The sequence below is a fragment of the Trachurus trachurus genome, assembly GCF_905171665.1.
Source record: "Trachurus trachurus genome assembly, chromosome: 17".
Classification (NCBI taxonomy): domain Eukaryota; kingdom Metazoa; phylum Chordata; class Actinopteri; order Carangiformes; family Carangidae; genus Trachurus; species Trachurus trachurus.
The window spans coordinates 7248991-7269857 of NC_139900.1; the positions used below are offsets into that span (position 1 = coordinate 7248991).

A 20867-nucleotide genomic window follows, 5' to 3' on the forward strand; every position below is an offset into this window, starting at 1 on the left:
TGAAATCATCAAATTCTGAATGGGTGTTTTTCAAATGTCCCCTAGGTGGCAGCACTGAGATGCACTTTATTTTCTCGAAGCTTCTGTGGGGCTTCGACAATCCAACTTGACGTGAGGAAAACTTGTGTTTGATAAACCGCTGAAACCTCAGAAGAAGCCGATGTTAAAGATTCAACCAACATCTGATGAATACTGAACGAGAACCTTGGGAAAAACATGCTCCGGTACATATAGTTGTGGTTGTAAGTGTTTGATTGTGCATGTCCCTGGAAAAGGACTGTACTGGTTGCACTATGGGAAATCTGACTGATTTCATCTGCAGTTTTCTCATCATGTATCGTGGTTTGTGTTTCAACTTTGAGGAGCATCAGACATAAACATACTAAACAGACTACCTGAGTATCAAGAGGTACGCTAGAAATACTGTAAACCTTGAATACAAAGATTTCTGGAAGGGAGAACTTGCTAACACTTTTATTATTCTAAGACCTGTCAAAAGGAAATAAATAATCGATACAAACCCCAGTGCTACGCTACTGTTTTTTTTTTTTTTGAAATTCTGCAGTTAGCATTCAGGCAGCTGCAACTTATGAAAAGTTCAAATAATAAAGGTCAATAAAAAATAAATAATATGCTTCATTGAAAAGTTCCAGTGCTGTCTGAGAGGCAGGTTGTGTCAAACAGATTAGTCCGACAAAACTAGAAAGCTGAACAGAGTCTTCACATTGAGGCAGGTTCACGTTGCCGTACCAAGAAGTTTCAAGGCTCTGTTTCGTTTCAGGACTTCCTTCAGTGGTCCACAGCTGGATTTTTCTCCACAGGTCAATAGAATATCAAGAACTCCTTTCTCTCTTTCACCGCTGACTTGAGGCACTGTGAAGGCATCAGGTAAAGTTTAGAAATCTCTCTGGAGTTCCTCACCTCATCTCCCATAAAGTACAGACGTGGCTCCAGTTTCTTGCCTCCAGTTTGAAGGTGTGAGGTCCAGAGGTTGATTTCAGGTTTCAGTCACTGTTCCGCTAAGTTCGAGGTCTTTATTATTATCTGGGCATCCAAACAGAAGCATGTAGTAGAGCTTTTTTTTCTTCTCTCTTTTCATCTGGTTAGCGTCTGTAGCCGCATGCTAAATGTTCAGCATGTGGCAGTTTGTTAGTGGTTAAGAGAGAATCGCAGGAACCCATCGGATGCCACATAGATTGTCCACGCTAGCCGAGCGCTTCCTCGCTGCTCTCCGTACGTCCTTGTACTTGTCGTCACAGAGCCTGGAGATGGCCTGGAGAGGAGACATATAGCATAGCAGGGGTTGTCTTTAACTAAATGTGCACTCACAAAAGAGCCAGAATGTGATTGAGTTCATATTCATCTACCAAAGGAGGCTATTTGTAATTTTTGCTATTGCTAACGTTAGCATCAACAGCTGTTACCAATCTTGAGGAAACAATGAGTTCAGCATCAAACTCACCATGAGCTTTTGTTTAGTTTCTATTTCTGTTACTTCTTTTCTGCTACTGACGTTAGCATGCTAACCAGCTGTAGCATCCAGACTAGTTTAGAAGCCCTCTTGTAACTTCTTGTCTTATTAATGCAAAGAAGGCTTAAAGGCATTTGTGAAGGTAAACACATCAATGCTTGAAAAAATAGAAAAAGCACACACATCCCTAAATCTAAATGCTGGGTGCCGGACAAAATAATATACTAATAATAAATGATAAGAAAAAGAAATAATTTATTATCAAGGGGGGAGTCACGTTTCGGGCTCAAGACCCTTCCTCAGACAGTCTGAAATGTATTATCACCCCCTTGGGTGATAATAAATTATTTCTCTGGAGCTTTTGTTGGTGTGCGGACTTTTCTTTTTCTTATCAAACACATCAATGCTAACATCAGTAATGTAGCAATAGCAAAACTTAAAAATAGCTCCGACTGTGTGACCTCATTCAGTCGTTTTGTATTGTTAAAAACTTTTTCAAGTGAGACATTTCAAACACCTGTAAACTGTGGATTCAATTTTACTGGGAAATGGCATATGGGTCAAGAGAGAAAAATGGGAAGTGAAAAGAAAAGTAAGAAGACAAAGATGTGAGGGGGAAAAGTGGGTGAAGGTTGGGTGGATGTGTAGCTGAACAGGAACATCTTACCTCTAGTTTCTGGGCCTTCTCCCTGCTGAGCGGCTCCAGGGGGAAGCTGAGGTTGTTGGTCTCCGAAAGCGACCGCAGGTCAAAGTAATACTTGGCGTAGACACTGGACGGCACGTTGATGTTGAACTGCAGCAGCTCCAGGAACTGCCGCTCCAATTCATTCCTGTCAGGGGGGTTCATAAAGTTTCTGCATCAGCAGGCTTTCAAAAATAAGACGCCTGTCCCGCCGGAGCAGATACCAAAATGTCACAAGTCTGTGCTTTTTATTTTAAGAGGCAGAGCACTGCTGAGCCTGTCGAGGATTCATGTTTCGGCCATTTCATTTGCATCCATAAGAGTTCTTGGATAAAAATAATGTTATTAAAGGGACAACGATGAGTTTTGGAAAAGCGAAGCGTTTTCACACTACACTACTACACTTATGATCCTCCGCGCACCGTAAAATTCTTTGCCCGGCGCAAGACAGACTCATGTTTTCATTCATCAAGAATTAAAGTCAGAAGTTCAAAGACGATCACATACCATCGTAGTTCCGACCATAAATGGCGTTTTGGCGGCGTTATTTTCATGACTAGCCATGAAACCGAAAGTAAAGAAACGCTGGTCGGCTCGACCAGCATTTCCGCCACCACTAATAATAACAAAATAACGATAGAGACAAAACGATATATTAATCGAAAATGGGCCCATTAACAAGTGTGGGTAGCGTAGATTCATCCACATTAACGTGAGACTTTTTTATAACCAAATAGAAACTCCTCGTTGTCCCTTTAAAGCAGAAGTTTAAGCGATCCGGTCGTTTTGGCTAACTTCCTGTCAGCCGGAGTTAGCAGTCCCCACCCTCGTCCCTACGTCACCACATTCACGCACATCCCTTGGCTGCACACACAGAGAGGACCGCCCCTTTATGCCGTTCTCTCTCCTCATTGGATAAAGGTTGTAGGATACAAGGAAAGTTTTCTCCTCGGCTTACAGCAGAGCAGAGTGACTGACAGACCCGTGTTTCGGACCAAACACTCTATAGAAGTGATTGCTGTCGGAAGATATAACTATTTAAGACAGATTAACACAAATATTCCGCTTACTTCTGCTTTAAGTTAAAAAGACTCCATTCGCCTTTGTACAAATATCTAATATTCACTCACATGTCCTCCACGGTGATGTCCTTGAGGATCTGGCAGTAGTCGACGTTCCAGACAGCCTGGTCGTCCCAGACCTTGGAGGCCAGCAGGATCGCACCGAGGACGATCCTCTTCCAGTTCCCCGGACAGATGTCGATCTCTGCGTAGGTGAGCAGCCTCTCCAGGTAGACCTGCACAGCAGCACAGACAAGGGTCACATCACTGAAAACTGGGCAAGGAAGTGGGACATAGGACAATGATTCAAAGAGACAAAAGACATTTTTAAAAGATGAAGGTGACAAGGAACCTTTATCATCATGACCTAAGAAGTTCTCAACAAGGTGAACGATCTAATCTGTGGAACTAATTTATGTTCCTGTGCTGCTCCATGTTGTCAGGACGTATATCATCTTCCTTTTCCCTCTATGACATCCTACATTCATCAGTGGTCCGAGTCCCACCAACACACACGCACACATAATGCGAGTTTGGATGCACAGCTGCATCACCAATTTATCCACATCCCTGGCTTGTCTCACTGCATCAGGCTGCAATTTCCCCCCCGGGGCCTAAACAGAAACTGCCTGAACTGGACGAACGCACATGTCCTCAAAAGATTCAAACAGGAGGACGAAGGGAGGGAGGTTAAAAATCTGACCAGAGTGACGATGGCACACTCAGCCGTGAGCTGAGCGGCGCTGAACAACGTCCTGACGAACCGGTAGATCTGCTTCTGCTCTGGGTCGTGCTGGTTGTAGTCCAGCGGCACCTCGGATTTCTGAGAGGGGAGGAAAAGACGTTAGAGAGAGGAAGGGAAGATGTTCACGGGGGAAGGAAGGAAGGAATGAAACAGGTTTGGGCAGAATGAGGAAAGAAATCTTTGGAAGCAATGGAGGGATATAAGATGATAGACAAAAAGGACAAGTAAGAAATGAAACAATGATAAGAGGAAGCTGGGAAGAAGAGACGAGGTACAGAAAGAAGGATGAGAAAGAAAACAAGAGAGAGAAGAAAAGAAACAGAAGGGCACTGAGAGTAGATGAGGATAGGGAATTGGAAATCTCACCGATAGAGGGTGAAGCTTTTCATCAAATATGTCCAGCAGCATTCCTCCGTCTGTGTCCCTGGAGGCAGAGAAGACAGTCACAGGGTTGACTCACCTCTGGTGATGGATTCAGCATTTATCAATCACAGATTTTATCAATGACAATCAGTTATTGAGGAGATGTCAGTGGTTCTGAAGATCATTTATAAAGTGTCAGTAAATGATTAATGAACTATTTAGATGGACAAACATGCTGAACTGATACAGACAATGATTGAGACATGATCTAATGGTCAGTGAGTGAGGTAATAGATGAACATTAATACGGAAAACCATGATTATTTCAGGAAGTTGCTACTTGTTAGTTAAAAATGTCAAATCAAATATCGAAATAGTTTGTTGATAATATGGTGATTTATAAATGCTCAATAGATCACAGATTAGCTTATTAACCAACATTACAACTGTTTATAACTCACAGACTAATTAGTATGATTGTAGGAAAGATGCTTTATAAATAATGGATGCTTAACTAATGCTATAGTGTCAGGTTATTAAAAGTGAGTAGTATTTTTTATTCACATATAATAATTAATATTAATACAGGGCTTGGCCAGTGTTCAAAGGGATTTTCATACACAAATAAAAAGCAACTATAAAAAGATACCTACATAAAACAAAATACTGCACATAGAAAAAATTACATAATTGAAAATTAATATTAAGTCCTTAAATTCACATTTCATCAGTGTTCATATCAATGCATCATTCTGTGCTTTAATCCAAAGGAGCTGAGACATTTACATAAAAACAAACAGTTTGACACAAAGACAACATGCAGACTGTGTGTTTCAGTTGTGCATCAGTTTCTGTGTTTACCACTGTTGTCATGTACGAACTGGAAATAACTGAGAGCTCTCACCTGTTTTTTATATGGTAGTAAATTGCCAGCGCTACACTGTGAAGAGAGAAGAAGTGACCGTTTGTGACGAACGTCAGGGAAACAGGACAAGTTATTCTTCATTTATCTTTTACCGTGACGATGTGTTCTCACCATTTGATGGTGTATTTGAGGTTGGGCTGGCTCACTGTGTTGTCGTCCAGGAAGATGGTGGAACAGGAGCTGTATTTCCGCCTCAGTGTACCATGCTGCACACACACACACACACACAGTGACTGTTATTAGAGTGTACATGTGTTTTTGTCTGACCCACATAAAGCCTGCCAGGGTATCATGCACAGGGGAAATGAGAGTCAGCGACATGAGGTCTAAAAAATGTGACAGCTTATATTTTCAGCTTTCTTTGTCTACAACATGTGGTGCGTTCAAACTCACAGGACATGCGACTTGTTTGTACTTAAAGGAGCGATTAACTGGTAAATGACATGGATTAGATATGAGGAGAAAAACAGCCACTCACATTATTGATGAAGACGCTCTTTCGTTTGTCTTGCACTGAAGAAACAACGAGAGGTTTGTCAGTAAATGTGATCGACACAAGAGCAGCAGAGAGACACAAACAGGAAACCCAGCAGTCATCAACCACAAGAAAAACACATTTTACAAGGTTAATCACAACTCACACACACACAAAAAGTATTTTGTCATGAGAGCTGAGCAGGGACAGAGAGAGAAAGTAGAGTTAACAGCAGAAAAAAGTGGAAAAGAAAAGATGCCGTTACACCATCACACCACTAGAGGGAGACAGAGTCACACTCACCGATCCTGTACGGCACCTCTGAAAAAAAGAGGAAGCACAAATGTTATTCCACTGACAGACGAGGGGTTTGAACAGAACAACACGCTTCAGATACGCTAAAACTAGTCAAAGATAGATAGATAAGAGGATGGTCGGTGTTTGTTGATTTGCTACATATTCAGGTAGAGGGTTGTTTTCCCCCTCGTTCCCTTGTTGTCAGGACCTCAGGGTCACGAGATAAATGAGACGGGTCCGGGAATTATTAACAAGGGGAGGGGGAAAAAAAACATTTCTTTTACACAAAAAAGCTCTGAAGTTTTTTGCTCACTGTTTTACTTTTTTTGTCAAACACTGAGGAGCTTTAAGATTACGTCATTCCTAATTAAATGATGTCAGAGGTGAACATCGGCCTGTGACTGAACAGCTCAACTTGTGATGAGGTGTCAAATGAAGCTGCTGCGCTGTGAAGGAAACACTGCAATTAAAGGATATGACACAGTGCAAAAATAAAAAATAAAAAAAACTTAGTAAGTGCAAACTGTGTGATTCAGGTGTTTCTCTTCAGCACAGTGGCACAGTGGCACACATCAGGAGTATAATATTTGCTATAGTATCTTTAGGGGATTAATACAATTTAAGAAATGATACTGATACATTCATTCAATCTTTTGTTAAAAAAAAAAAAAAAAAGCTGCTCACCATCGTTCTGGGATTTGCTGAGGAATATAGTGCTGGCCCGCGGATGGTCCGACGGGTTGAACTCCATGTTCAACTCTGTGGACAAACAAAAAGCGGGCGTGTTACTTTATGAAGTGACAACAATGATTTTAAGGCACATTACAAATGTTGCTGAACATATAATGACCAGGTGATAAAACATAATAATAACAGTAACTGACAAAACGCTGAAGACTGGAGAGCAAAACATACATAGGTAAAGATACTAAAGAAAAAACTGAGGATAGATGAGTTGTAATTATAAAAGGATAAAACCAGAAATAAAAATTAGGATACTTAAAGCAGAAGTAAGCGATCCGGTCGTTTTGGGTAATGCTGCGTTCCAGGCAGGCTTTTGAAACCGTAAATTACAGCTTCACGTCACGACTTACGACTTTGTAGCGTTCCAGGCAACCCACTCGTGTTTTTCCGACCTGTTTTACCTGTGAAAGTCACTATAACGGGCACTCGTAACTTCCGACCCGTGAACTCGTACCAGATCGAACTGGTACGACTTCACAGGTCGGAAAAACACGAGTTACGAGTTGCCTTGAACGCACCATAACGTCTTGTCAGCCGATGGAGTTAGCAGCCCCCGCCCTCGTCATGGATCTATTGGTCCTCGTCCCTGCACACACAGCCCTGCATGCCGTTCTCTCTCCTCATTGGATAAAACTTGTAGGATACGAGAAAAGTTTTCTCCTCGGCTCAGAGCAGAGCAGAGGGACTGAGAGACACGTGTTTCGGTCCAAACACTCTATGTAAGTGATTGCTGTCGGAAGATATAACTATTTAAGACTTATATTAACACAAAAATATTGCTTACTTCTGCTTTAAAGTGAAGTAAAACTGAAGACATGATGGTAAAGATGAAAGAATAAAATGTTGAAAGAGAGAGAGGATATTTGAAAGTGAATGAACAAAAATTAAAGAAGGGTATTGAAAGAAAAATAGTCCAGGAAATAAACATAGAAAGAAAGGATTAACCAGTGAAAAAGTGTTAAATATTTAAATAAATAGAAAGAAAAAGAAATAGGGTTGGTAGGTGCTGTTTACGCTTTCCACAGTAATGCTCATAAGGACCATCATGTTGTTGTTGCGTTTGACAATCAGCAAGAAAACAGTTCATATTAGTTTCGCCTTGAGAAATGAGCTGATTGACATTTTAAAGATGAATATTCCTGGTTTTATTCACATTCAAGTTCAAATCTTTCTCCGTGGTGATTATCCTCTGTTGTTCCATTGTTTCCTGCTGTGTGTGGCTCTGAGCTGATTTTCTGTTGCTGTGCACTCACACAAACACATCCAGGCATGATTCATGCTCCCATCCAGAGCTAATCTGGACTGCATCATGGCCCGAGGACATGAGCCATAGACGCGTCTCTGTGTGCGTGTGTGTGTGTGTGTGTGTGTGCATCTTATAAAGCATGAGGGAATCGCTCTGAAAATATGTGCCTTCATTGTGCGTGTGCCAAAACACTTTGTTCCCTTGTTTCTGTGCTTTTAACAGCAGCTACTTTCATATCAGAGGTTAATGTGAATCTCTCCTCCCTGAACGGCTGCAGCACACAAACAAAACACAGCCTTTAAAATCTGCTGCACATGAAAAGGTTGTCATATACGGTTGCATGTCCCAGTGTAAAGTTATAAAAGGATGCGCATTGTTAATGATGAACAGGAATAAGCATTAAATCAAGACGGAGCAGTATTTTGCACTAATGTCCCAAACTTTTCATCTGCACGATGAAAGCCAGAAGCGCTCTCCATCAACTGAGATATTTAAATGTAAACCCCACTCAGCCTCCGCTCTGCACTGCCCAACGCCCTGCCCTGCCTGCTGCGACAGACCCAGATTAAGATCCAGTCTATTCGATTACAGCGCGGATGCTGGAGGAGCAGCGCCGCTGATCATCCGTCTCTCTGTGGAGCTGCAGCTGCTGCAGGGAACTGGGATGAGAATAACAACTGCTGCTTGCTAACAGAAGTGTGACAACAATCCCCATCCAGAAAAAATGTTCTGGCTTTCAAACAGGCGTTTCTTTCTTCTCATCAGACCACCCTGCAGGCTCCCTCCACAGCTCCAGTAACAGAGCTGGACGCTTTAAGCAAAGCACCAAACTCACTGAAGTCATGATAATGATTTCAAAAGTTCTTGCTTTCCATCCATATTTCAGATTCTGCAGCACATCCAAATCTGTTTCCTGTCCTGCTGGTTTCAGAGACACAAACTGGACGTGTCATTAGTCCCGGCTGAAGGCCTCAGCAGCCCACCAGGCTGAACCCGCTGAGCCTGGATTATTAGACTTGTGTCAGGTTAGCACCTTATGCAACAGTAATTGGCCGTATCGCTGCATCCAGGGATGATTTCAACACTTTTCGGAAAAATTAAGAGCTTGAACAGTGGCTGACCTGGTTCCTCAGTGTGTGTGTGACCTCGGAGCATAAACAGAAGGGTTTTCCTTCTGTTGTCCAAAGTCCAAAACCAAACTGCTGGTGCAAATTAACACAGACAGCATCACTGCGCTACAAAGGCAAAGTGCAGTATCTGTAAAAATGCCAAACTGAGAAAAAACAGCTTTTTGTGTTTTCCATTGTCAGGTTTAAGCATCAAATTATGAATAACTACCAAGTCTATAATTGATTAGATAAAGGTGGACTGAATTAAATGTATTTTGTAGTTTGTCTTTTTGACCAATTTTGGCCTTTTTTATGGCAGATACTGCACTTTTGCCTTGGTTTTGATGCAGATACTGCACTTTGGCTTGGTTTTACTCCAATGGAATTATAGAGTAAATTATAGGATGTAGGGAGTACAGTACTCTTTGCAGATACTGCATTTTGCCTTGGTTTCACAGTGCTTTTTTGGATGGACAGCAAAATAAAAAGCCCAATAACTCTGGACATTTTAGCAGTACCAATATCAAATTCTACCAGATTGAAGAGAATATGCCACACTTTTGATTGGTCAAAAAAAAATGCAGATACTGCACTTTGCCTTTGTAGGGCAGAGCAGTCTAGTGGATCATATGTGCTGTGGTCACAAAACATACATAACAGACAAGCTGAGTGTCCTTTTAGTGTCTGTACTGAGGAAGTTTGTAATTATAAGTCTTTTATTCCTTGTGATAATGTAAAAAGAGTTCAAATATACCACACTAAACTATATAAACCTGGGCAATGTGCTGGTTTCATATCTTATGTGTAAAACCGTGGTGGTTGTAAATGCTCTGTGGGGCATTACGGTCTCGAGTGATTCATTACAACATTTCTGAAATAAATCTGACGGGACCAGACCCACTACTACAGAACCACCTACTGGAACTCCCAGGGTGCACAGCAGCAGGTGTCGAGTGTTGATACGTGATATTCACCACCTCAGGTAAACTTTAAAGAAGACTCGCAGTCGGCATCTGCACAGTGAAACAGGAGAAGCCCATCAGCCGGCAAAGCTACCTGTCTGCCTTCCTGCTCTTACATAATGAATAAACAACAGGCGCACCCTTGCTCTTAGCAGCCCCATCCATAATTGCACTATGGTGTTTGCAAACTAACCTGTTATATTTTGTTTTGGCTCATGCACACACCGACAGCACACACAGGCCTGCAGCACTGTGCTGCACGTAGTCTGGATTCTGCAGCTGATTCTTCCCAGCATCTTGCTGCGTCAGGGTCTGAACAATAAGCAGCAGCATCTGCTTAAATGTGGCCGTCTCAGCAACTCCACGCTGCTATCACTTAACAGTCTGGATACGTCACTGCTCGCCACTCCAACACCTTCAGAGGGTTGTGACATTTTCACACTGTCAAAATTGAGGCTTAGACAATAAAGAAGGATGACGGAGAAAATATTGGTCCAACAGGCCAAAATAAAAATAAATTCTCCCTGACAAGAATAAATCTGTCTTTTTATCTTTTCTTCATTAAGCACAACTGAATCTGCCTCAGATTATCGTTAACATCTCAAGTCACTGGCTCTGTCCCAAATCACCCTGTGGTGCTGTCAGTCATTCATTATCAGAAACAGAAAACAGAAACCTGAAGGAAGTCTGAACTCACAATCCAAGATGGCTGCTTTGTGCAACAATAGTGAATAAAACCTCTTTACCAGCCACTTATTTATCATTTTGTGTCCACCTAAAGACATGCTGTTGTGTTGCTTTCATGTATTGACAACAATTACAAACATCAACAATAGCTAATAAAAGTCCAAGTCTACTTTTATGGTCCAAAGTACTTCACAACAAAACAAACATAGGCTATATGTAAAGGGTTACAACTTAGGTATGGTAAATGGATCACACCATTATTATCCCCTGTACAGTACACTGAAAGCATCCCACAATGCAATGGAAAAGTACTGAACAACTGATGATCACTAGTGAAGCAAAGTATCCCATAATGCATTGTTTGTTTTAACATTTAAGCTATAGCGTCCGTCTTTATTAGCACTGTCCGTCTGCGTCCGTAAGCCCAAATGACTTTTAAAATTCCAGCTTTTACTCTCTGGGTAACCATAACGATTATAGCAACATTTCAATTTAAATACATCTTTAGATATACTGTAGTTCTTTGTTGTGTTACAGTTATCAGGCTTCACCGACTGGGATTAGCTGCCACAAGAGCAGCTCAGCCTCTGCAAACAGTTTGACTTAACATCTACGGTGTGAATGTTCTCCCAGTGTTTTTGTTGGAGTCTGTGGTAGCATGAACCCGGACTCGCTCCCATGCCACCATGTGAACATGTTCACTGTTCAGTCATGCATGCTCCTCCTCTCCACTGGTTTCATCTTGGATAAACTCTAAAAAGGAGCTACAAGTTAAGTGGAAATCACTTTGGAAAATAATAACCTGTAAAGTATGTCACCCGCAGTGCAGGGAACTCACTTTCATCCGGAAAACGATAAAACAGTATGTGACATATAATCATGATTTATCTTTTTCGTGTATATCCTGATTAATTAAACTATGACTATTTCATTGGTGTAGTAGGGAGCTACACACATTTATAATTAATGAGTATTGTGATATAAATAAATTTAGCTTATTTAATAATAATTTCATGAGCAAAGTCTAAGAAATATATATCCTGCTGCTAGTGCTCAACATTTGCTCCGGCTTCATTATCACGTCCCTGTTGGACAACAAGAGAACGTTATCTTAACCCCCATATACTGTGTCAACACACACACACACACACACACACACACTGACCATTGGCTCCAGCGGACTGGGCTAAACAAACAGAAATGACCTGTACACACATGCACACTGGCCCATATTCCTGGAAGAGAAAGTTCCCTGGGAAAGCACTTACCCTAGGCCTACACACACACACACACACACACCACTACAAACATTGCCCCTGGCACTAATGCTAATATTACTCTCACTACTATGGCAGCTGCTACTAATTGCTCTGTTACCACTTTTGTCAAAGCACAAATACTGAAAGTTTAAAGATATAGTATGTAGGAATTCCCCCCATCTAGCGGTGCGGTTGCATATCGGAACGTATTCTTGATGTTGCATTCACGTGAAATGGGGCAGACGTCAGACAGACAACAGACGCTGCATGTAACAGGATAAACAAGCGTCTATGTAAACAAGTGGTCCGCCACCACGAGGCAAAACAATACAGGTGACAATATGTTGTCATGGTGATGTCGTATTGTTTACCTGACAACACGTTTTACCGTCTTTCTCTCGTGGAGTAAAATGACATCCGGTTGGTTTGCCGACGGCCATCTGCCTGACTGCACCTGAATGCAACACCAGTGCCTCCGTCCTTCCTCACACTACACAGTGGTGACAGTTTTAACAGGCACTACCTGGAAAACTTTCTCCCCGAGCTGACAGCTCCGGTGAGTTTCCGTGGTTACCTACAGTCACGCTGCCACTCAACATAAAAAATGGCGATGCAACATGGCCGCCTCGGTTCGGTGCGTCGCCCACTTATGTATTTGTAACGACTTGTAACAACTCATTCTAAGGTACGAGAAAGCTTTCATTTGTATGCGGGTGTGATTCCACTTCAGTGAAATACGTGTTTATGAAAGCAATATTTGATTTTTGCTAATAAAAAGCCAAATAAGTTACATACTGGGGCTTTAAAACAAAGCAAGTCAATGACATAATCAGTGGATTGCAGGGCTGGTGAGTGAGTGTGAGAGAGTGTATATACTTTTTCTTCTACTTCTCCAGTCCGTTCTTTTTGTATATCAAGGTTAAACATACTTGAAGCGGCATTTCCATCTGTTTTTATCATTTAAGACGATACACATCAGTTAAAAGCCAATTGTGTGTCATCTTTAGTTAGAGTGACGGGCGACAGCAGCGGGAGAGCTATGAAAATATTGACAAGAAACATCCATGACAAATTGCTCAAGTGCCTCGGTTTCTTTTGATCTGGATAGAACAAAGTGGGATGTGACAGTAAATACAGACACATTACCCATCAGCCTTGATGTAAATACTGCATGAAAGCGCCCGAAACGCCGGGCGGCTGTCCAACAACCAGGGTTTGAAACTGGCTGGGAGGGAGAATCACAAGGCCCAGTCAGCTGACGCCTCCTCGGCAGCGTCGACCTGATGGCGGTTTTGGTTTTAATGGGTTGTTTTGTGTCGAGAGACGACGCGCTGTCCTGTAAGATCGAGTCCTTGTTCATGTAAATCAGCCTTTCAAGTGTTTCCTGCCTCCGACAGCTCAAAGCTAGCACGCCTTTCTGAAGTGATAATTAGGCATGGAGTAAATTAGTCTCTCATTACTAGTCAATAAATCAAACTAGGAGCCTCTCCTGTCAATAGCCCGACCCTGAGAGGAATAATGCATGATCAGCAAAGCAAATGAAGAAAGAACAAATCACAGTATTCATTCAGGTTTCTGGACATTGATTCAGATGTTTTTCACTACATTTCCTCCTCTAACCTTTAATAGAGTTGTTTCCCTCTCCCTATATCGACATGTTGACCTGAGCCCGTCGTCTGTCCCTGGTGAAACACATGACTGCCAACTGCTGCCGTTACAAAAATAGTTCATGAGATTTGATGTGGCTTTCCACAGTGGAAAGAAGTGTGCGTTTTGTGCCACTTCAGCAAAAACTGTGTCATGCTGTATGATTTCATTCTCGTTCGGCAAAACTTTCAAGCAGCCGTTAAGGTGGAGAAATGTGAGGTGTGATTAGACGACAGTGCAGCGTGAATGAGGCTGTTTTTTGTGTGTATATTTCTGTGCATTTCAAGCATGAGGACGACATTAATCTTCTGTCTTCTCCACACCAAGTTTTACACCGGCTCACGGTTCCTCACCTGATCACCGGTGACACCTGCTCCCCTATTAAACATCAGTGCAACGTGTGGCTGTAGCCTTTGTCCTTTCTTCTACGTTCTGACAGATGCAGATTTGCAGATTCTGTCACAAACCTGATCTTTTAAGACTCTTATGTGCTCTACTGCCTTATCTTTGTGGACTTTTGTCTGAGCCTGAAACCACAGCGTCTCTCTTGGAAATTTGAATTTAAAATATTTTACTAAAAGTAAAACATTCACAAAAAGTTGAATTTGAAAAAAGGGAATTTGGGGAACAACAGAACTGATGCACAGCATTTCAAGTTACATTCTACCTAATACACCACTGTGTACCTACAAATTGGCATTTCATACGATACACCAGCCTACAAAGTAATCGTCCTTGTGAAAGCATAGAAAATCCACATGACACTGCATGGGTTTTTGAAGTGACCCCACTTCCATCTTGACATTTACCAGCTCTCAGCCCCAGTCCAAGCTAAATTACTTCACCAAAAAAGCCATCACAACACAGAATGTGATGTTCTCTGTTATCCAGGCCATGCACATCCAAAAAGAGCTGAATGAAGGGCAATTTCAAAACCTTTCACATCACTACTGATGGACTGAAGATGGACGGACACCCTCATGTGTCTACACTCTTCTTGAATATGACAACTCTGGGTTCATCAAACCGACCACACCACGCTCGACTCTACAGCACCAGTTTCCTTCCATCCCTCCATACACTGTACCTAAATATAAGCCCATCAGCTGACAGTGAGCGCGACGCCTCACAGAAACAACAGTCATCTTAAGAGAGCAACACAGGGGGCTTTGTCAAAGAAAGGCAGATCATATGACGGCTTTGTCTCTCTTTCCCTCTCTCTCCGTCCATCTTCTATCTCCAGGGAGGGCAGTCATTGGCACACGGGTGTCTCTCTATACACAGAGTTTCTCCTTTACCACAGTGTGTTGTATATGTCAATAAAAAGTTCACGTTTACCCTCTGGATATTCACAACAATCAAGGTAGGAATTGTTGTGTTTCTTTGAGAAACAATACCTGTATCGAAAGAGGAAGTTTATACCAAACAAATGCAGATTTTTTTTTAAAGTTTCAATGACCTGTTTTAACTGAGTATAATAAGCGGCTCCACAGACATAAAGCAAACCCCCCGAGAGCATTACGAAAGCATAAATAACTTCAACCTGGTTGCTACCTGGTGTGGTCCTCCGTCCTCAAGACTGAAACAGTTTCTTCAAGACAGATTGTCAATCACATGCAAAATAAACATGACACAAATACACACAACACAACATTTGTTGCTTGGATTTTTTCAAGGTTTTCCATTGCAATTCTCTTTCCAGGTTTTCCATGACTCCTTCACTACAAAAGCTCAAATATCTTACCAAGAATATTTGTCTTATTTATATATAGTCAAAACAATTCTCATTATACTTAAAATAAGACTCATCATATTAAAAGTAGTTTGAAATAAGTAGAAAAATCTGATAGTGCAACAAGTTTTTCTTCCTTATAACAAGCACAAAAAACTTGCTTTCACTGGCAGATTTTCTACTTATTTCAAGTGAAAATTTGTTTGGAACAAGTGAAAATTATCTAAAAACAAGTTAATTTTTAGGTGATTAGTCTTATTTTAAGTGGAAAGAGATTAGTTTTGACTAGAAATGAGACATTTTGACAAGAAATACAACAAATATTCTTGGAAAGATTTTGAGTTTTTGCAGTGTTGAACCTTGTAATCTGACAGCTTGTCCAAACAAGAAATAATAATTCCCCAGTGCTCTAGATCCCCACACAACAACAAACTTTTCCCCACTTCCTGTCACTTTCCTTCCTGGTAACTGGAGAAATTCACTTTTTGGCAGCATGTTACTTATCATATGAATCCCCATGAAGCCCCATGAATATGTCATATTCATGGGGCTTCATCAGGACAACATTCATTTTGACAGCATCATGGTTATAATACGTAAAATATGACAAAAGCTACACTTTGGAAACAAATTGTTGAGTTAAATTGGATTACTTCATTAGGTTTCCAACCTCATTATACTGAATGAAATGTTTTGTTACATGCATCATGGCTCAAAAAATTTGAATTAGCACCTCACACATTAGTGAGAAATCAATTTCTTTGTTTCCTGACCTCAGGAATCCAAAGCAGTTTGCCAAAGTCCTTTTTGTTTTGTTTTGCTTTGTTTTATAGTTTGATTTTTGCTGGAAAAACAATAAATCAAAGTCGCTGAGAATGAGGACATCATGTTCCCGTTCTGTGTGACAGTCGGTGCAAGATTTTCCGTTGGGGTCATTTTTTTAATCCCTGTAAACTGAATTTGTCTTGGGTTTTAGTCTGTAAATTCAGAAAGAACAAATCATTTGAAAAAGTCATCTTGGCCCTTGGGAAATTATGCTGAAAATTCAAATTGTCATCGCTTTGCCTCTCTGTGGACACTGTAACCAATGATAATTGCAAAAATTAAAATGGTCTCCCACTTTGATTGTATTGTATCACTTTAACTCAAACATTGGCAACTTTTTATTGCACAAAAAAAAGAACAGTGCTCCAATCAGGAGCAGATGATGTCTCTGAAAGCAGAGCGTCACACTCTAAATTGAGGCGTTAATGCTTGGCAATCATCTGCCCCTGGAGGTTTCTCCTATCTGCTCAAACACAGCCTCACAGCTGCCTCTCCGGGCCTTTTCTTTTGGGGTGGGGGAATTCTTTTTTCTGACGGTGCAGATCCTAATGAAGCCCACTAATCTCCATCATACTGTCTGTGAACTCGTAACAGAGCCAACACATTAGACACGCCTCGGTTTCAATCACCGCACCACTGAGACAGACGGCCTCTCAGCACGAGTTTTCTTTAGCCCCGTCAAGAAGCGCCGGCTCACTGTCAATCATCCCACTTTGAATCTTCTTCATGTCACTTTTTCTCCTCTGTTTGGACATCATCGGCCTCCAGACTCAGACAAGCATGCATGCAATTAAACTAATGACCCATAACATTTATGCAGAAGAAGAAAAAACATCCACGCCTCGCGATGCAATGACGACAATAACATGACACCAGCCTTGCCACTGAAACTGCAGCCACAATAACAGCATAACCACCACCGCTGTAATACTAAGTACTTCGGTTAATAGCATCCAGAGTGCAAGTGGCATACACCCCTCAGGTTTAGAAGAGGAAATGACATGTCTGATCAATGGGAAGAAGGTCTTTCACCATGCTGACTCCACGCAATCAAAGGAAGGCACTCATTTTGATAGTGTAGTGGAGACGGGAAGGCTTCCACCAGCCACCGTCAGTCCTAATAGTCTATTCATGTCAAATGATACGACTCTGTGCAATGGTCATGCTTTCTTTTTTACTAATAAAGATTGTAACTACATGAAAGCTAAACTAAGGCTGTCTTAAATCTTTTTTTAAAAAGACATAAGGACATTTTCAACTGATTTTTTACGCTATAATCCTCCAAATTCACACACCAGAAAACTAATTTCACAGTGGAGCCCAGAAACTTGCGTGATCAAATGTGGGGAAAAAACAAATACAGAGCACGATCAGTGTCAGCACCTGGCTGTCCTGCTGTGGGCTTATGCAGCAAAAAATAATTAGAAAAGAAATTTAAATTAAAGAAATTAAAAGAATATGAGGAAATTCAGGCTGAGAAGGTGGTAAAGGTATGACTTACATACTTAACAACGCAAGGTACGCAACATCTGGTTGATGACGCATCCTGATCTACAGTACTCGCTCTCATTGGCCATTGCGAGTATTTCCATCAGAGCCAGCACAGTCTCATAAATATCAAACATTTTCAATATACACAAATGGAGATCGATCAAGTGTGTTATGTCTGTACGATTTGATGCTCTTGAAGGATTACTTTGATGAATAACTGTTGGTGAAGCCTGAATAAGGCCATGTCCCGCCTAATCATTGGCTGGTTGGCCTGCCTAATTGCAATACATTACATCTGTATTCTGCAGCAATTAGATGGCTGTTGGGAGGTTTGGATTTGAGCCTCTCTCTCTGGATCTCTCTATAAAAAAAAGGCCTCAAATAGATGAAGTTGTTTTCTGAATTTGTAGCATGGTTGTGTCGTTGCATATGTTTTCTTAAGTTGCAGTGCATTGAGCTCTTAGGGCCACCGTACCGAAACATCTGGAACAAAATGGGTAGATACTGTATATTAATACTGTAATAATCAGTGGCCTTGTAAACACATATACGGACTTTCTGGTTACGGCAAACCAAATCTGAAATCACGTCAAGCTGTGAAAGAGTCTGAGAAACAACTTCTGAAAAAAGAGAAGAAAAAAAAACTGGGTCTTGTACAGTTTCTGAGAAAATCCATTTATATGTAATGCCTGGCTGTTCGCTGAAAATAGGCAACCCATTTAGTAGGCACTTTCCAGTGTGAATGGGTCAATTGTAATGCATATTAGCATGTGTCAATGGAGGGGGCTGTATTCCATAGTTGCAGTTTCTTTCATACATAGGCTGAAAACAAAGACACGGCACAAAGGAGTCTGCCCTCATGAACAGGATGTTGTCTGCAGCTCCATATCTCTCTGCAAGGACACATGGGAGAAAAATGCACACATGACTTCTCCATGTGCCTGGCTGTACCGGCGGCTCATGCATTTTTCTGCAAGCCACTCAATATTAGAGATTGACAGATGACTGCGAGGCCAACAGTGATCATCCATCCAAACGGGCTGTCTAGGCCTTGTTAGTATAGTGACACCGACCACACCAAGCTGAAAAATAAGGACTGTAAACTGTGATCTGAATTCCATGAGCTACTCAATTGATGTTATGATTGATGCCTAAAATATCATCATATCTGGAGATCTTAAACATCACTTGACATCCTCTACCACACTATGTCTGCACTGTTTTCTTTGAGAAGTCAATAAGTGTTTTGTTGGATCTGCAATTGTGAAAAAAAAAGCCTGTAAAAAAAATCCAACCCATCTAAAGAAAAATCAATCCCAGCATCATCTATATAACTTTATCTCTGGATTTGCTCCGTCATCATCCTCAAACTTCATAGCAGCTTAAAAAATGCTGATCTTATTTTATTTATTGACTTATTATATTTTACCGTCGACGTTCTCCCTGTCGCTGATGTGCTGGAGGTTGCATCCCGTCTCCTCCCTGCTCAGCTCCGACTCCTGGTGGTACGACTCCAGCCTGGAGTGGGCATTTCTGCGGAGCTTGGGGCTGGCAGACACGCAGCAAGAGGTCGTGCTCCCCATCTCACCCCCTTCGACGACCCCCGCAGCAGGAAGGCTGGAGCGCTATCAACCCCCTTAATTTCCGCTGAAAACAGGAGGACGGGAGCGCGATACGAAGCTAGGGTCACCACAGATCAGCGCCACCAGAGCGCGTAGGATGCGTCCGTGCAGCGGCGGCGGCGCCCATGGATCCTCCTGTCAGAGGAGGGAAGCTGTCACACGGGATGGAAAATGTCACTTCCACCGGCAGCAGCAGCAGCAGCTCATGTGTATAGTAACGGAGCGTCCTGTCGCGAACATCATCACCAAACAGGACGCATCGTGCTCCGGCGGGCGTACAGCGATGAGTGGGGTCGGTGTTGTGGCTGGCTGTCAGGGAGATAGACCAGACCCGGCAGGGAGGGAGGGCTGCCAGTCCCGAGAAAAGGTTCCGGTTCAAGTGGGTGGGAACAAATGAGAGAGCAGAAGACGGAGGGGCGGTACAGCTGATTCACTGATTTATTGCCAGTGGATAGCCTACAGATTGTTTTTCTTTAATAGCCGTTTATTTCTACACCTCCCTCGACCATATGAGGAGGGAATAATTATTTCAAAATGATTACTCTTTATTTTCCATGTCAATTTAATTAATAAATAATCTATAGCCTACTTACTCAATCATTGCAATTCAAAAGGATGACATTTTAATCTGTATTTGTGTTTAATTTTGGAATCAAACAGATAAAGAGATACATATTTCAGCATGAGATTATGAAAGGATGCTAGATCACGTGACTTCTATATCAAGCAAGCCCAGAGGATAGTAAATGACCCCTCTCACATCCTTCACTCAGAGTTTGACCTCCTACCCTCGGGCAGACGATACAGAGTCCCTCACTGTAAACTCAACCGTTTTAAGAATTCTTTTGTTCCAACTTCCATCAAATTTCTTAGTGCTCTTACTATGGTGAATTTATGAGGTGTATGTGCTATGTTATTGGATATGTACAACATGTGTTATGTCATGGGATATGTGCAATATGTGTTGTGTCATGGTATATGTGCAATATGTGTTATGTTATAGGATATGTGCAATATGTGTTACGTTATAGGATATGTGCAATATATGTTATGTCATGGGATATGTGCAATATGTGTTATGTTATGGGATATGTGCAATATGTGTTATGTCATGGGATATGTGCAATGCTGTTATGTTTTGTATCTGCTGGGTTGGTATGGCTGAGGTTGTATGGTTTTGTTGTCATTGTGGCCATCAAGGCATTTATGGTGCAGCTACAGAGTCCAAGAGAAATTTATTAAATTTATTATTAAAAATGTATTATCAGACTCAGCACATGATTTAAAGTAATCAGTTTATTCATCTTTTTTTCTATTATGAACTAGCAAAAGATATGAGAGCAGTTTCATGGCTTCTCTTTAATGTGGAAATTGGATGGATGTCAGGGGTTAAATATCATTTGGTGGGGTCGAAGAAAAGCAAATCTCAAATCTGGTTACCTTCATGGACAAAAGTTATAGGAGAAAACAAAAACATGGGGGTGAAGAAGTGTTTCAGATGAGAGGGGAAACACCTTCAAGAGC

General features: G+C 41.6%; 1 protein-coding gene across 1 annotated transcript; it reads right to left on the reverse strand.

Moving 5' to 3' along the window:
* Positions 1 to 37: 37 nt before the first annotated feature.
* Positions 38 to 19306, reverse strand: LOC311000923 (cyclin-Y-like). The gene is made up of 11 exons (XM_083991828.1): positions 19151 to 19306; positions 6704 to 6778; positions 6026 to 6043; positions 5726 to 5760; positions 5359 to 5453; positions 5227 to 5262; positions 4326 to 4383; positions 3918 to 4037; positions 3284 to 3450; positions 2139 to 2301; positions 38 to 1273 (listed from the first exon to the last, which is right to left on the reverse strand). Exons 1-11 carry the CDS (start codon positions 19302 to 19304, stop codon positions 1157 to 1159), a joined length of 1038 nt encoding a protein of 345 aa, XP_083847954.1. The 5' UTR covers positions 19305 to 19306; the 3' UTR covers positions 38 to 1156.
* Between the last annotated feature and the right edge of the window lie 1561 nt (positions 19307 to 20867).

Excerpts from the sequence above, each read along its gene's own strand:
- LOC311000923 (XM_083991828.1), bottom strand. The coding sequence starts at position 19,304 with ATGGGGAGCACGACCTCTTGCTGCGTGTCTGCCAGCCCCAAGCTCCGC. Across the intron at positions 5,263-5,358 it reads CTCAAATACACCATCAAATG|TGTAGCGCTGGCAATTTACT; the intron begins GTGAGAACACAT and ends CTCTCTTCACAG. Across the intron at positions 4,384-5,226 it reads TACTACCATATAAAAAACAG|GGACACAGACGGAGGAATGC; the intron begins GTGAGAGCTCTC and ends CTCTGCCTCCAG.